At 45.1% G+C, this 16250-nt stretch overlaps 1 protein-coding gene across 1 annotated transcript in view; it reads right to left on the minus strand.

The window, feature by feature from the left end:
- Window positions 1-1417: 1417 nt before the first annotated feature.
- Window positions 1418-16250, minus strand: part of TOP2A (DNA topoisomerase II alpha) — a 91574-nt gene continuing 76741 nt past the window's right edge. The window contains exons 31-35 of the mRNA XM_068263351.1: window positions 10928-11078; window positions 10358-10458; window positions 7886-8137; window positions 4654-4847; window positions 1418-2179 (exon numbers count right to left, since the gene is read on the minus strand). Of these exons, the coding sequence (XP_068119452.1) occupies window positions 2039-2179; window positions 4654-4847; window positions 7886-8137; window positions 10358-10458; window positions 10928-11078 (839 nt within the window). The 3' untranslated portion in view covers window positions 1418-2038. The remainder of the gene's footprint in view (window positions 2180-4653; window positions 4848-7885; window positions 8138-10357; window positions 10459-10927; window positions 11079-16250) is intronic.

Genomic DNA, 16250 nt, shown 5'->3' on the forward strand with positions numbered 1-16250 from the left:
GAACACTATCATACCTCTGCTGCTTCTTTGTAGAATGCTGGGTATACACACACGTTGCGATTTCCTGCTCGGTCCGCGGGATGGATTAGATTTCCAACATGTTCGATCCGGTTTCGATCGATAGACGTCGATTTTGCATACTTAACATGCAAAATAAACAGCTGTATCAATCGAAACCCGATTGAACATGTCGGAAATAATCGAATCCATCCCACGGATCGAGCGGGAAATCGCAACGTGTATACCCAGCATTTTAGAGGTGTTGTGGCTAAAGGTACCCATACACCTGAGGCATAATCAGATTTGATTACAGATAAATTTATCTTTATGGGCAGATTTGACAAAAATGGGTCTCAGTCAAAGCTGCACATATACTACAGGCCGATCCCCATCAGATTTGTCCATGACATCTTCAGGGAATCTACTGAGCCAGATGCGTCTGCACCACCACTAATAATCGAATTGGATGGCCGATTGGACGCCAAGTCACCTGAAGTATGCCACCTTAAAGTTGTCCTTTATCTCACTGATAATCTACCCAGCACAAAGCAGCTTACCTGATCCAGCCCACCTCCTACAGATTAAGGCTATGTGCACAGTCTGCTTTGTAACATGGCTTGCCGCATTGCAATGCACCACCAACCTAGTTCATGGTGCAGCAGGTGCACTGCGGTACAAGTGTGTGGCTTGGTAATCACTGAATGCAGTGCGTTACCAGCAAACACGGTCGTTTACAGTGAATGAAAAATATGCTTCACTTTTGAGGCCTGCGTGGGGTACTTGTTTCTGCTGTGTGCAGGTCAGGGTAGAGCAGGCAGCTTCTATAATTACCTGTCTGGATTGGCTTCTTCTCTTCCTCCACTAGGGGCAGCGATGCACTTCCAACAGATCTTCGATAACATAAGATATCAGCGTTGCAGCACCGCCTTGTGGTGGGAGAGAGGTGATGGAAGTCTCATCACCCCTCTCCCAATGGTGAGGATTTCAGGAATTTGTATACATTTTCATTAACTTAATTTGCTATAATTTGGCTAAAAGTTGCCTAGCATTCCTGCTGAATTGTGGCTGCAGTAGAGTAACTGGATTAACCACATGCTTCATTTTAGGTGTGTGATTCAGACTTCAGTCAGAGCACCTGATTTGCATACTTGTTCAGTCGTGCAGGGTCTACTTTTTCAGGCCCACATGGAGGCCTGTTCTTTAGTAGTATTTTTTTTAACAGGTCATTGAACACTAGAGTCTCACACACATTTGACTAAAGACGATAACCAAGTGTAGGAACTGCAGCCCACAATCCCCTCGGCAGATCAACTCATCCAATCGACAGCCAGCATCATTATTCATTGCCGCCAACTGCCCCCCCGGGAGCAGTATCAAGTGGAGCACGATTACTCAACCAGGAAATTACATAACAACATTTTGCCTTCAAACTATTTATTACAAACTGTATAGAAAAGAGACAAGAAAATATATACATGTGGACAAACACAAACATAAAGCGCCTTTTGTGCCAGAGTTTATGAACAGTAACTGGAAAAGGAAGCAGAATGTGACTGGATGTATGTACACGTTCCATCTTATCAGATGTAAATTCACAGAAAGGCGATAGGGTTCTTGATTTCCCATATCCCTCATATCCATATGAGCCTCCTAACGATGGAGCTATTGTGTGGCAAGTAAGCTGTAAACAGGACTGCTGTTTAAGGTTTCTATTACTAAATGTGAAACTTAAATAGAATTTAATAATTATTAAGAAATGCAAACATATATAAAGTTAAAAGCAGATTAATCCCCCATCTGGTTGTCCTTATATTAACAGTGTGGGTAGCAATTAATCAGCTAAGGGCTAAAAGCAGAAGGTAAAAAATGATTACTGGCCATTTAAATGCATAAACCTGCGGCTACGGTGAGTCACATGGCCGCTGATCTCTTTCTCAGCGGTAAAAAAGGTAATAGCTGGCTTCACTAGGTTCAGAGGAATCTGCATCTAACAAAGTAACCAGTGCTGACACTGGGAAACCATTTCAAATTGCTGTGCTCAAAACAGGTCCTCGTCCGACTCTTCCAAGTATTTCACAGGTTTTGTAGTGCGGCCTCTGCGGGAGGGAGCTGGTACATGGCCACCAACGTCTGAATCAGAAGAGAAGTCTATATGGAAGCTATCATCTCCTTTAAGTTTCTAAAATAAGGTGAAAACATTAAGGGTTAGTTTACAAAACCAAGCAAACAATAGAAATCTTTACAACGGAATTCATATCCAACAACCCAATTTGTTGGGCCTCCTCTCCACTGCTGTGTGCCAGCAAGCTCACCCCTTCCAGGCTAACTATACTGGGAGCACCTATAGCTAACTACCTATACTGGGGACACCTATAGCTGGCTACTTGTACTGGTGGCAACTACACTCAGTATGCAGGGCCTGAGGCAAGTATCATATAAAGGGCATAGAGCCTAAGGCCGCCCAGCATTGCAGGCAGTAGCACCCAGCACTGCTAAGTATCCATGTGCATATATATATATATATATATATATATATATGCCAATGTTCCCCAGAAAACAGAATTACTTCATTTATATATACAGGGCCCATTTGGCTACGCTATTTTACATTTTGACACCTGGCCATTTTGTTCATTGTAGGGCACCTGGCTACTTAAAGATATTACGTAGTCACACACACCTCCAGATAGAATAATTATTTAGCAGGATTCTGAGGCATGCAACTACTTGATTATTTTATCCAAAGTGTATCTGGTCAGACCCACTGAGTAACAGCTACTTATTTTCTGTATTTTTGGGTCTGCACATGACCCATCATGACCACGCCCAAGCTCCAGTGCATGGCCACACCCATTTTTTTTGCTGCGACCTCGCCGCATATAGGCATCTCTGTTACGGACTGTCCTCAGAAGAGCTCACAATCCCCTACCATAGTCTAACGTCCCACCACATTATGTATTTAAATAGAACTGACATCTGCGCAAAATACATGTGTATGTGCGCCCAAAATACTGGGTGGGGTTGGTTATGTAGGCCCCAGGCTGAAACTTTCCCGTTGAGCCCTTAAGGTGCATACACACGCACCACACAATGTAACAACGGGTCCTTCAGACCCTCCCGCTGGGCGGGCATTCCAGTGACAGTACAGCGTGTGTACGCGCTGTCAGCAGACTGGTAAGGCTGTTTCTGAACGATCCGCAGTCCAACCCTGCTTACAGATCATCCTTAGTGAAGACATCAGTGAACACAAGGATGCCCTGGTACAACCAAGCACCCCATCCTTCAGAGAGTGGAGGCATGGTCACATGGAAGAGACAAGCAACCCACGTGGGGGGGGGGGGGGGGGGGGGGTTGTCCAGCTTCAACCACTTGAGGACCTCCGTGTTAAACCTCCCTAAAGACCAGGCAATTGTTCATTAAATCGGCCACTGCAGCTTTAAGGCCAAGCTGCTGGGCCAGCAGAGGGGCCAAGGAGAACATAATGGGGTCAATTCACTAAGCTTTATCAAACACTTTATGAAACGTTTGATAATTTACCTCATGGGAAAAATCTAATTTTGAATTCACTAAAGTGTTATAGATTGATTGAACCTTAAATCGATAAAAAACAAACATTCGATAAATATATAACACCTAAGTGAATTCAAAATGAGATTTTGCACGAGGTAAATTATCAAACGTTTCATAAAGTGTTTGATAAAGCTTAGTGAATTGAGGCCATAGAATAGAATGGTATGCTTTTTGCTGTAAAAATTTTAGAGTACAGATTCTCTTTAAAGAGACTCCGTAACAAAAATTTCATCCGGTTTTCTTCCATCCTACAAGTTCCAAAATCTATTCTAATGTGCTCTGGCTTACTGCAGCAAGTTCTACTATCACCATCTCTGTAATAAATCAACTTCTCTCTCTTGTCAGACTTGTCAGCCTGTGTCTGGAAGGCTGCCAAGTTCTTCAGTGTTATGTTTCTGTGATGCATCTCCCCCCTCCAGGATCCTCTCTGCACACTGCCTGTGTGTTATTTAGATTAGTGCAGCTTCTCTCTGCTCTATTATCTTTTACAAGCTGGATAAATCCTCCTCTGAGCTGGCTGGGCTTTCACATACTGAGGAATTACATACAGGCAGAGCTGTCTGCACTCTGCAGGAAGAAACAGCCTGACACTTCAGTGGAAGATAGCTGCAGGGAGAAAGAAACACACAAATGATCTCTTGAGATTAAAAAGGAAGGCTGTATACAGCCTGCTTTTGTATGGATGTATTTTCTATGTGTGGACATACTGTACATCAACCTACTTCCTGTTTTGGTGGCCATTTTGTTTGTTTATAAACAAACTTTTTAAAACTGTTTTTAACCACTTTTAATGCGGCGGGGAGCAGCGAAATTGTGACAGAGGGTAATAGGAGATGTCCCCTAACGCACTGGTATGTTTACTTTTGTGCGATTTTAACAATACAGATTATTTTTAAGGCCTTTGTGACATGAGCACATTTGCTCACACACACAAGTGTAAAATTATTCGAATGCAGTGGTAAGTAAGGGTGTGAATTTTGTGTTTGTTAGACTAGAGTTTGGTGTTTGACTAAGTCTACTTCTGCACTGGCATGTTTATGGGTGGGTGGGGAGAAAGTTGTTGTATCCGATTTAAACGCTTACCTTGGTGGCCTTGCTTTTCTGCTTTGGCATACAGTCAGAATCGGAGTCTGAATCTGAGTTCTTCCTCTTGCGGGGCTTGGCAGTCTTTTTGGGAGGAGCAATGTCCTCATCAGAGTCATCTGAAAACTTGACTGCACCAGTGGATTTAGAGGGTTGTGACTTGGACAGAGCTTCTAAAATAGAGGGCTGGTTAGCTGTAGAGAGAGCAAACAGCAGGCTTGGTTAAACAATGGTAGCAGGTCCACCAAACTGCACAATGCCTTCTAGAGGGTTAACCTCCCTAGCTGCATTGACAGTTATACACGTCAATACAAAACATGCTGTGAACAGCATTGACATGCAAACATGTTAATACTCTCCTGCACTGTATACAAGACCCTTGCTTTACACATTTTGGCAAGTTACAGAAAAAAAAAAAAAAAAAAGGTTAAGATTAAATATTTTGTACAGAAACCCTGGGGAAATTGAATGCCAGGGAGGTTAAAGAGTAACAAAAAAAATTCCCCTGGGGGTACTCACCTCGGTAGGGGGAAGCCTCAGGGTCCCAATGAGGCTTCCCCCTCCGCTGTAGCTGCAGGCAATCCAGCGCTAGCTCCCCCGAAGTCTCCTGCAAACCACACTCGACAAGCCTGACAAAGGTTTGTTATTTTTACCTTCCCGGCTTGAGCGCATACGCTGTATCAGCTCTCCGCTCAGAGATAGATGGAAATAGCCGATCGCTGTCGGTCTGCTCTATTGCGCTGGCGCAAGTCTCCTTCGCCTGCGTAGTAGAGCGGACCCAACTGAGTGTGGCAATTTCCGCCTATATCCGTGCTGAGAGCTGCAACAGCACCTCCGCTGGAGCCAGGGAAGGTAAAAATAAACCTTGTCAGGCTTGTTGAGTGTGGTTTGAAGGTTTGTTCCTCACACTTTGCAACTGTCTACAAGATGCAGGTTAGACGTATCCCTCACAGACTGTATGCCTATCTGTATGTTTTTATGGAACACATCTGAGCCACTGAATAAAGTGATTTAAGGGATGGTGCCCGGTCTTCCTCCATGTACCAATGTATAGCTAGTTTTCCGTTTGCTTAGCCGGATGCACGCCCTGACGCCAAGGACTCAGACCTACAGTAAAGTGTGGCAGAGAAGTGTGATAAGTAATAGTTTGGCAGGTGCACAGGGAACACCTCCCACTCCATTGCCGAGTGCAGGATAACCTCTCAACAGTGTACTTATCGTAAATATTTACATCCCCGCTGTTCGGAGAGCCAGACCGCCGTAGGACAGAGGAGGACCGGGGAAGCCTTAATCGGATCCAGAGGCTTCCACCTACCGAGGTGAGTACCCCTCAGGGGAACTTTGTCGTTACTGGTTTTCTTTAATGGTTTCCACTGAAAACAGTGGCTGCAACTATAATGCATTGCAATTTTTTCTTGCCTTTTAGGTTGTGCGAGTGTGTTAAGGGAAAAAAATCAAATTGCACTAGTGGCCCAAATTTTGTATAACGGCTTCCATAACAGTATGAGCACTTCTAAAAAGCTGATCTGCAGACCAGGAGAGCAGAAAGGGGCACAGAAAAGCTGTCAGGAGTGGTGGGAGGGAGATCCAGAAGCTGGGTTTATGTATGTAAACCTCAAGCGACCAAGAAACTCTTAGAACACTTCATGGAAAACAATCAGTAATGCAGCATATGGAAAGAGTGTTGGAATTTTAGGGAACTTGTTTTAATGCACGGCACTTATCCCTTAAGTGAAACTTGTGTTACTCTATTAGATCCATTTCTAGACACAGAAGACAACCCTTCCAGGTGACTTCTTGTACAGCTGTAGCTCAGGCACACGTTATAACTAGAATGCAGCATTATAACCACAAGCCCCTCAGCACTCGACACTTCCTAGCAAGCAACAGCCTGCAATGTTAGCTTCTGTGGCCTGAACAAGGCACATACACTTGAAATAGCATTGTAATCAAAACTGACATTTTCTAACTTCATTTCATTCAAGGTTCCTTAAAGAGACTCTAACAAAAACCTCCCCTGGGGGGTACTCACCTCGGGTGGGGGAAGCCTCCGGATCCTAATGAGGCTTCCCACGCCGTCCTCTGTCCCACGGGGGTCTCGCCGCAGCCCTCCGAACAGCCGGCGACTGTGCCGACTGTCAGTTCAATATTTACCTTTGCTGGCTCCAGCGGGGGCGCTGTGGCGACTTTCGGCACGGAAATACCCGATCTCCGTCGGGTCCGCTCTACTGCGCAGGCGCCGGAAACTTGCGCCTGCGCAGTAGAGCAGACCCGACGGCGATCAGGTATTCCCGCCTACTTCGGCGCCGAGAGGCATCAGAGCGCCTGCGCAGGAGCCAGGAAGGTAAATATTGCGTCACCGCTGCACGGAGGGCTACAGCGAGACCCCCGAGGGACGCAGGACGGCGTGGGAAGCCTCATTAGGATCCTGAGGCTTCTCCCACCCGAGGTGAGTACCCCCCAGGGGCCGTTTTGTCGTTACAGTTCCTCTTTAAAGGGATACTGTAGGGGGGGGGGGGGGGGGGGGGGGTCGGGGGAAAATGAGCTCAACTTACCCGGGGCTTCTAATGGTCCCCCGCAGACATCCTGTGCCCGCGCAGCCACTCACCGATGCTTCGGACCCGCCTCCGGGTCACTACTGGAATTTCTGACTTTAAAGTCAGAAAACCACTGCGCCTGCACGCCCGTGTCCTCGCTCCCGCTGATGTCACCAGGAGTGTACTGTGCAGACACAGACCATACTGGGCCTGCGCTGTGCGCTCTTGATGACATCAGCAGGATCGAGGACACGGCAACGCAGGCGCAGTGGTTTTCAGACTTTAAAGTCTGAAATTCCAGAAGTGAAATGGAGGCGGGGCCGGAGCATCGGTGAGTGGCTGCGCCAACACAGGATGTCTGCGGGGGACCGTTAGAAGCCCCGGGTAAGTTCAACTCATTTTCCCCTGACCCCCCTACAGTATCCCTTTAAGACTTATTACCTGATCAAATCACGCATTCTGACATTTGTATAGAATTGCTGCTGAATTTGCCTTAATGATGGTAAAACTCAGCATTGTGAAACTCAGTACTGTATCTGGGCAGCCCAGGAACCCCACTCCATTCCCAGCAGGAAGCATATGCAGGGTTTGCTGGCTACACAGTGCTGCTTGACCATTCCCTACAGGCTGCAATACTGTACACACTTAGAACACACCATGGCTGATGAGTTTCAGGCCTCATTTATCTATCATACCTTTCTTTGCAGCAGTGGATTCCGCTTTCTTAGATTTCTTGGGAGCTGCCTTCTCAGTGGCTGTTTTCTCTTTTGCTGGCTTCACAATTTTCTCCTTTGTGGGCTTTGCAGTTTTTTCTTTTACTGGTTTCACTGGCTTCTCTTTTGCTGGTTTCACGGCCTTCTCTTTTGCTGGCTTCTTTGCTGCTGGAGCAACAGGTGGCATGGGCTTCGGTGAATAATCATCGTCGCTATCTATCACAATTGAATCCACTAAAAAAAAAAAAAAAAAAAAATTATTCCTTTTCACAAACAGACCATCAGGGGGTGCTGTATGACTGATATTGTGGTGAAACCCCTCCCACAAGAAACTGAAGAAAAGAAACTGAGGAACGTGGTACTCCTGGCAGTTTCCTGTGTGTCAATCTTGTTGCATTGCGGTAAACAGCTGTTAACAGCCGTTTCCAACTGCCAAAAAAGCATGCAGCAGCTACATCACCTGCTAACAGTAAAACTGTCGCCATATAATAAATGTCAGAATGTAAATCAGGGAGAGGAAATATTTTACAATGGGCAAACCAGGGCTGTGGAGTCGAAGCAATTCTGGGTGCCTTGAGTCGAGAAAAAAAATTCACCGACTCCTAATGAATTGAAACAAATTAAAATAGAAAATACGATAAAATGTTCTATTTCTCAGATAATGGTTATAAATAATTTATATATACAGTAATAGCTGAGCTTAGTCCACAAAAATAAACCAATCAAAATTAGTAACTTGTGCTGCTTCAATAAAGCAGTCCCCGTATTTTTAAAGTCAGATATACATATCTGATTGTGACTGTATACATGGTGTACACAGGAATATCTTGTATATGTTACGGCCAGAATGCGAAGTGGCCGCAGCGCAGCGGCCAATGTGAGAAATGTAATGTTTACGCCGTCTCGCTGCGGCCAAATTGATGACAAAACTTGCTTAATTTAATGAAATATAGCCGGCGGCAAAGTAAGAGATGAAGCCGCCGGCTTTCGCACTGCCTCTCCCCGATCCCACCTCCCTCCCTTCCCCCCATACAATACGTAGCAGCCGGCGGGGACATGCAGCCGGAGAGTCGTTCGTCGCAGCAGGGGCAGCAGAGCGGGGGAGGCTGCAGACATCGCTTCTGCCAGCACCCGCTCTGCAGGAACGGCAGGATTCCCCTGCCGCGACGAACGACTCTCTGGCTGCATGTCCCCGGCGGCTGCTACGTATTGTATGGGAGGCGGGGAGAGGAGGGAGGTGGGATCGGGGAGAGGCAGTGCGAAAGCCGGCGGCTTCATCTATTACATTACCGCCGGTTCTCACATTGGCCGCTGCGCTGCAGCCACTTCGCATATTGGCCGGCCAGAACCAGGAGTGGCCGGCCAGAACTAGGAGTGGCCACACTGCGGGTTCTGGCCGTAACATATATACTAAACATCGATGCTGTAAGAAAAAAGCCTGATGTGTAGCCGAGTCACTAATAGAGATGGTCAATGAGATAGAAATAATTCTGCATTGATGACGATTTATGCAAATTTATACACTCTGCTCATGAAATCAAATAATTTGATGTTAAATTTGGTTTGGTAACTACTAATTAACCACTTGCCGACCGCGCACTCATACCGCGCGTCGGCAAAGTGGCAGCTGCAGGACCAGCGACGCAGGTCTGCGTCGCTGGCTGCAGGCTAATTAATCAGGAAGCATCCGCTCGCGCGAGCGGCTGCTTCCTGTCAATTCACGGCGGGGGCTTTGTGAATAGCCTGCGGGCCGCCGATCGCAGCTCGCAGGCTAAACACAAGCGGAAATCCCGCTTTGTTTACATTTGTACAACGCTGCTAACAGTAGCAGCGTTGTACTGGATCAGCGATCCCCGGCCAATCAGCGGCAGGGGATCGCTGTCACATGACAGGTAGGAGCTTGTTAGAGGCTGCACAGGACAGATCTGTTCCTGTGCAGCCTCGGATCTCCGGGTAAGGGAAGGAGAGGGAGAATCCTGCAGTGGAGGGGGCTTTGAGGTGCACCCCCCCCCCGCAGGCAGGATCAGACCCCCCCCCCCCCCCCCAGCACATCATCCCCCTAGTGGGGAAAAAGGGGGCGATCTGGTCACTCTGCCTGGTGTTTGATCTGTGCTGGGGCTGTAGAGGACAGGGGAAGCCTCGATGGGATCCAGAGGCTTCCCCCACCCGAGACGAGTACCCCCCTGGGGAACTTTCTCATTACAGGTTTTCTTTAAAACTAAACGTATACCCTAGCAAGATAAGCCAAGCGGGAATTCTCACAGTATAGGTTTCCAACACTGGACACCAATACACAAGACAACACAGAGGGCAGGGCTAAAGCAAATCTTATCAAATACAGAGAAGAGATGTACACTTAGACATTTTATATTTGTACAACATTCGCAGTTCTGTAAAACCGCTGCAAAAAGACATTTTGAGGCGAATGCTCTGAAGACTTCATGCCAGACTTACTTGAGGAGGTTGGCTCGGCTTCTTGTTCCTTATCAGGACTTGGCTGTTTAGTTTTAGGTGGATCTGGTTGTTTGTCGGGACTTGGATCTTTCTTTACCTTCCTGCAATAACAAATAAAGTTTATGGTTTACATGGAAACTAAAGGTCAAAATTACAAATTGAATGTAAGAAGCATTTCTTGCTTTAAGACCCAACAGCAACAGGCGCTCTGAACAAACATTTAACTAAATTTAGAAATCGCTTGATATGCTACAGTGGTTGAAAACAAACGCAGAGGATACATATTGCTTCCCTGGCAGGACTGGTCTTCAGTAGACTGGATCAGGCAAGCATAATAATATCTACCTACTTCTAGTTTATAGTAGATTTAAACGCATTTCCTACACTCATGTAGAATACAGTACATTGTTTTATAGTTCAGTAAGATTAAAGCTGGTATAGAATAAAAGCCATCTGTTTTTATAAAAAAATAAATAAAATATGCCAGCAGTTTATATTCCTTGGTTTTCAGATAAGAGACCATTTTGCAATCAGAGGACAGTAAAAAGCTCATGCTGGAAAATGACTCACTTTAGGGCAGCTTTTGGCTTGCGGGCTGGTTTGGTAATGTGAAATGAATCATCCCCAGACTCCAATGCTGCATCACATTCAAAGTCACTGCTGTCATCAGCTTTAGCGCTTTCTTCGTCTTCATCAGAGTCCATCACATATTTCACTTGGGCTAGAGTGGAAATGGAAAAGATCACACTAATTCACAAACATGTCCCTTAGGTACCAGAGAAACCTTATGCATTGCTCACAACACCATACCAGCTGCTCAGAAGGAAATCCAGTATCGTCTCTCATAGTTCATAAGCAATTCAATGTAAATATCGGTGGTAGATCGTGTGCATGTCTGAGCTACACTTCTACCCTATTCAATCAATCTCACAAACCTACATGTGACACTCGTGTGCAGTAAACAATTGAGGTGGCTGTTGAATATTTTAAAATTTGAGATTTCAATTGAATTATATATTAACCACCCTGCCGTCCTATTGATTGCACCAGGGTGGCTGCGCAGCACAATTTTTTTTACATTTTTAAGCCTAGCGCTAGCTACATGATAGCTGCTGAGCAGCGGCATCCGAGCAAACAGGAAATTCCGTTCTGACGGAATTTCCTGTTTGGCTTCCCCAGTCACCATGGCGACAATCGTGAGGACGCCCCGATCCACCCCACAGCGCTACCTGGCACTGATTGGCCAGGCTGCGCACAGGGTCTCGGGGGGCGCTTGACCTGTTACGTGGCGGGTAGCGGCGCATCGGCAGCAATCGTCCCCAACACGCAGCTAGCAAAGTGCTACCTGAGCGTTTTTAAAACAATTGAAAAATAAATAAATGGCCCACGAGGGCCAGAGCAATCCAGCACGTCGGTCATGGACGAGCTGAGCTCGTCCATACCGCTAAGCTGGTTAATATATTTGATCAGATGTGACTGAGATTGGCAAGGTCCCACTAGCAAACAATTAGATCTTCATATAGACAATTAAGCAATTGTGAGATCAAATCACCAAAATGATTGATCATATAAAGTATTACAATACTAATGTTTAGCAAATATCTAGAAATATGCATGTATAAACACTTAGGTTGTATTTGGGATGTAGGTCTATGTATTTCTCAGAGAAAGATTAACCACCCCCTATTTTATTGAGAAGTTTAGCATGTAGGACATGGCAGCATTGGGTATGTGTCGCTAACTGTCCCAATGATTGTTTTTAATATTTCTGAAAAGTTCTAGCCTTCATATTAAGTGTATTCAGGATAATGCACTCATTTGTTTTTTTTATAAGTATTTTTCTATTGTACATATGTGAGGTGTCAGATTTAAGCGTTTGGCGTGATGTGCCATGACTTCAAAAGGTTGGGAATCACTGATGTTGGAGATGGGAACAAAGCTCAGAGACAGCTACTATATGGGAACTAGTCAGTTAAACAGAAAAAGTCTGCCAAAAAAAAAAAAAAAAAAACAGGAACAATTGGTACATAAAGAGGCAGATATCTTATGATTTAAAATGCGTGGGAAAGCTTATGTAGGGTCATTTCAGGCAGATGAAAGACAACGATGGATATGCCAGATGGGTTGGTTTCAAAGATTCATGGAAATTAATTTAAGAATGAGGTAATGGTTCTATAGCCAGAACTAAAGCGAATTCACTAACGCATAGCATCGGAGGGAAAAGTCTGCAAGGTCTCACAATTTAGTTCCACTCCAAGCCAGACCTCTGCTCTCCCCTCCGGAAGATAGCAACCCAGTTGGGATCTTCTGCACAGGGGCACCCCACATAACAGAGCGCTCCTGGCAGTGGGTTGTGCTCTTCCGGAGGGGAGAGCGGAGGGCTGGCTCGGAGTGGAACTAAGGCATGGGACCTAACAGACTAACAGGGGCTGAAACCAGTGTTAGTTACCTGGTAACATCCTTTTTAGTAACCTCCAGGACAGGTCCACCATGAGACGACATAGGCTCCTCCCAGGAACAGGAAACGCCCCACTTGAGCACTCTATAAATTTTAAACTGACCCCACTAACCTCAGTCAACCACAAGAACTGTTAACCAGAAAGAGGGTCATTCAACAATGTACCTAAAACCTAACTACATACATAGATAACTATATACATCTCCATACATATCTATATATACACCTTTATATATATCCCGTTATCCGGGTGGGTTACGGACCTGTCCTGGAGGTTACTAAAAAGGATGTTACCAGGTAACTAACACTGGTTTTTCCAGTAACCTCCAGGACAGGTCCACCATGAGAAGATGAGCAAGTAGATCTTACCAATTCTAGGGTGGGCCGACTGCCTGTAGAACTTTCTCCCCAAAAGATTGTTGTCTTGCAGTCATCAGATTCACCCTGTAATGTCTTGAGAAGGTGCCCATACTTGACCACGTAGCGGCTCTACAAATTTCTTCTGGCGTAGCACCCGCTCTGTAGGCCCATGATGTGGCAGCTGCCCTAGTTGAGTGAGCCCTAACTGTACCTAGCAGTGTAGATCCTGCTAACCTATAGGCCTCTTCTATACATATCTTTATCCATTTGGCTATAGTTCTTTTAGACATCTTTCTACCCTTTGTAGCTCCTGTGGTATTGATAAATAGAGCTCTTGATTCTCTGAAATCTGCTACTCTATCCAAATAAGCTATAAGGGACCTTCTGACATCCAAGGATGGCTCTTCCTTGAATGATGGTAGTACAATTTCCTGTGATCTATGAAATTTAGTAGCTACTTTAGGAAGGAATTCCTCACATGTCTTTAATATCACCCTGTCCTTAAACATTAGACAAAAGGGTTCGTCACAGCATAAGGCCTCCAGCTCGCTCACTCTTCTGGCCGAAGTAATAGCTACTAAAAAGATAACCTTCATTGTTAATTGTCTTAACGGAATCTCCGTTATTGGTTCAAATTGGTCTCCCTTTAAAACTTTTAATACTAAGGATAGGTCCCAAGAAGGAACCCTCCTATTGATTATAGGCTTCTTTCTTTCTATAGACCTAAAGAACTGAATGATAAGGGGATCGTTTGATAATTTTTTGTCCAGATAAGTAGATATTGCTGTCACCTGTACCTTCAATGTACTGAGAGCGATGTTCTTCTCTACTCCGTCCTGTAGAAATTCTAACACTGTGGGTATTATTCCTCCAGAAAACCCTGATTGTTCCTTCCACATGTTGAAAGTCTTCCAGTATTTCAAGTATATCTTCCTGGTTATCTTCTTTCTACAGTCCAGAAGTGTAGTGATAACTCTTTCTGAAACCCCTCTTTTCCTTAAAGGAGACCTCTCAGAAGCCAGGCAGACAGGTTTAGATTTGGTATGTAATTTACACTTCCTGTCTGCACCTGGGACAGTACCCTTCCGTGCGGGAGTCTCACTGGTCCCTCCAGCCTCATCTTCAGGAGAATTGGATACCAGCTTCTCCCTGGCCAGTCTGGAGCTATCAAGATTAATGTTGCTCTGGTCTGCATTAATTTCTGCAACACTCGAGGTATCAGCTGGATTGGTGGGAACGCATATGCCTTCTCGAAGGTCCAATTTTGGCTGAGCGCGTCCACTGCCTCCGCCCCCTCTCTTGGATTTAAGGAATAAAATCTTCTGCATTTTGTGTTTCTTCTGTTCGCAAATATGTCCAGCTGAGGCCGACCCCATCTCCTGACTAAGGTTCTGAAGACCTTCTTGGATATTTCCATCTCGGAATTCGAAAGTCTGTGTCGGCTCAGAAAGTCCGCCATGCTGTTTAAGGAACCCTTTAGGTGGACTGCTGATAAGGATAGGAAATTTTCTTCCGCTATTGCTAGGATTTCTATTGTCAGGTCTAGAAGCTTTTTTGATCTTGTCCCGCCCTGGCGGTTTATGTAAGCTACTGCCGTCGTATTGTCTGTCCTGATCTGTACATGCTGTCCCTTCAGTAACTGTACTGTTCGTAGTAATGTCTCTTTTACTGCTCTTAGTTCTCTGTAATTTGATGACTGGTGTCTTATTAGTCTTGGCCAGATTCCCTGGAACATCTTCCCGTCTAGATGAGCTCCCCATCCTAGGAGACTTGCATCCGTGGTAATATAACTCTGTGTTGGGATTATCCATAATCTTCCCTCGGTTAGGATTCTTTCTGACATCCACCATTCCAATGATTTTAATACTGTCTCTGGACATGTTACCTCTCTTTCCAAATCGTCCTGCTTCTTGCTCCAGACTTCCATCATCCAATATTGGAGCTGTCTTGTGTGCAATAATGCCCACTGGATTGCAGGAGATGTTGAGGTCAGAAATCCTAGTATTCGCATGACTTCTCTTATTGTTAGGCTTGGATATGCTATACAATCCTGTATTATCCTCTTTAATTTTGTCCTCTTTTCTTCTGTTAAGTACATCCTTTCTTTTTCTGAGTTTATGACTACTCCTAGAAACTGTATCTCTGATGTCGGTTTCAGTACCGACTTCTCCCAATTTATCAGCCAACCAAGAGCCTGAAGCTGATCTAGCACCTTCTTCGTGTTCTCCTTTCCTTGCTGATAAGAGTCTGCTACTACTAGTAGGTCGTCTAGATAGGGAATTACCAGAATTCCCTTCACGTGAAAGTCCTTTATCACTTCCCCCATTACTTTCGTAAATATGCGGGGTGCTGATGAAATGCCGAATGGCAGGACTCTGAACTGAAGGTGCTGAATTGAATCTTTCTGTTTTACCGCAAATCTGAGGAACTTCTGTGATGACTCTCTTATTGGGATATGCCAGTAAGCGTCCCTTAGATCTATATTCGTCATGACGCAGTTGGGGGTTAATAAGTTTCTCACAGAGAAAATCGATTCCATCCTGAATCTTTGATAAGTCACAAATGGGTTTAAAGGTTTTAGGTTCAAGATTAGCCTGAACTTGCCCGTCGGTTTCTTTACTAGAAAAATCGTAGAGTAAAATCCCTTGCGATGTTGATCGCACGGGACCGGAACAACCACTTTCTCCTCTATCATATTCTTTATGATGCATTGTAAAGCCTGACGCTTTTGTTTTTCCCCTGGCAGAGGAGTGGAAACAAACCTGTTTCCTGGAAGTGATTGAAATTGAATCTTGTACCCTTGATTTACCAGATTGAGGATGAAATCGTTTCTGCTTATCTCCGTCCACTGGGTATAGAATTGTGTTAGACGACCCCCAACTCTTTCCTTGGCGTCACTTCTTTTCCTGTTTTTCTGGGTTCCGAAAAGGAAAATTCCTCTTCACCCCTTCTCTATTGATGGCCCAGGGCTTCCTCTTCTGCTGAGGCTTATCCCTGACCTCCTGTCTATTCTTTCTAAAGAACCTCTTGTTCTGTATAAATTTCTTTTTCTTTGGGAATCCCTTCTTTCTATCT

Source organism: Hyperolius riggenbachi, chromosome 12 (assembly GCF_040937935.1).
Source record: "Hyperolius riggenbachi isolate aHypRig1 chromosome 12, aHypRig1.pri, whole genome shotgun sequence".
In the NCBI taxonomy this organism is placed as follows: Eukaryota; Metazoa; Chordata; class Amphibia; order Anura; family Hyperoliidae; genus Hyperolius; species Hyperolius riggenbachi.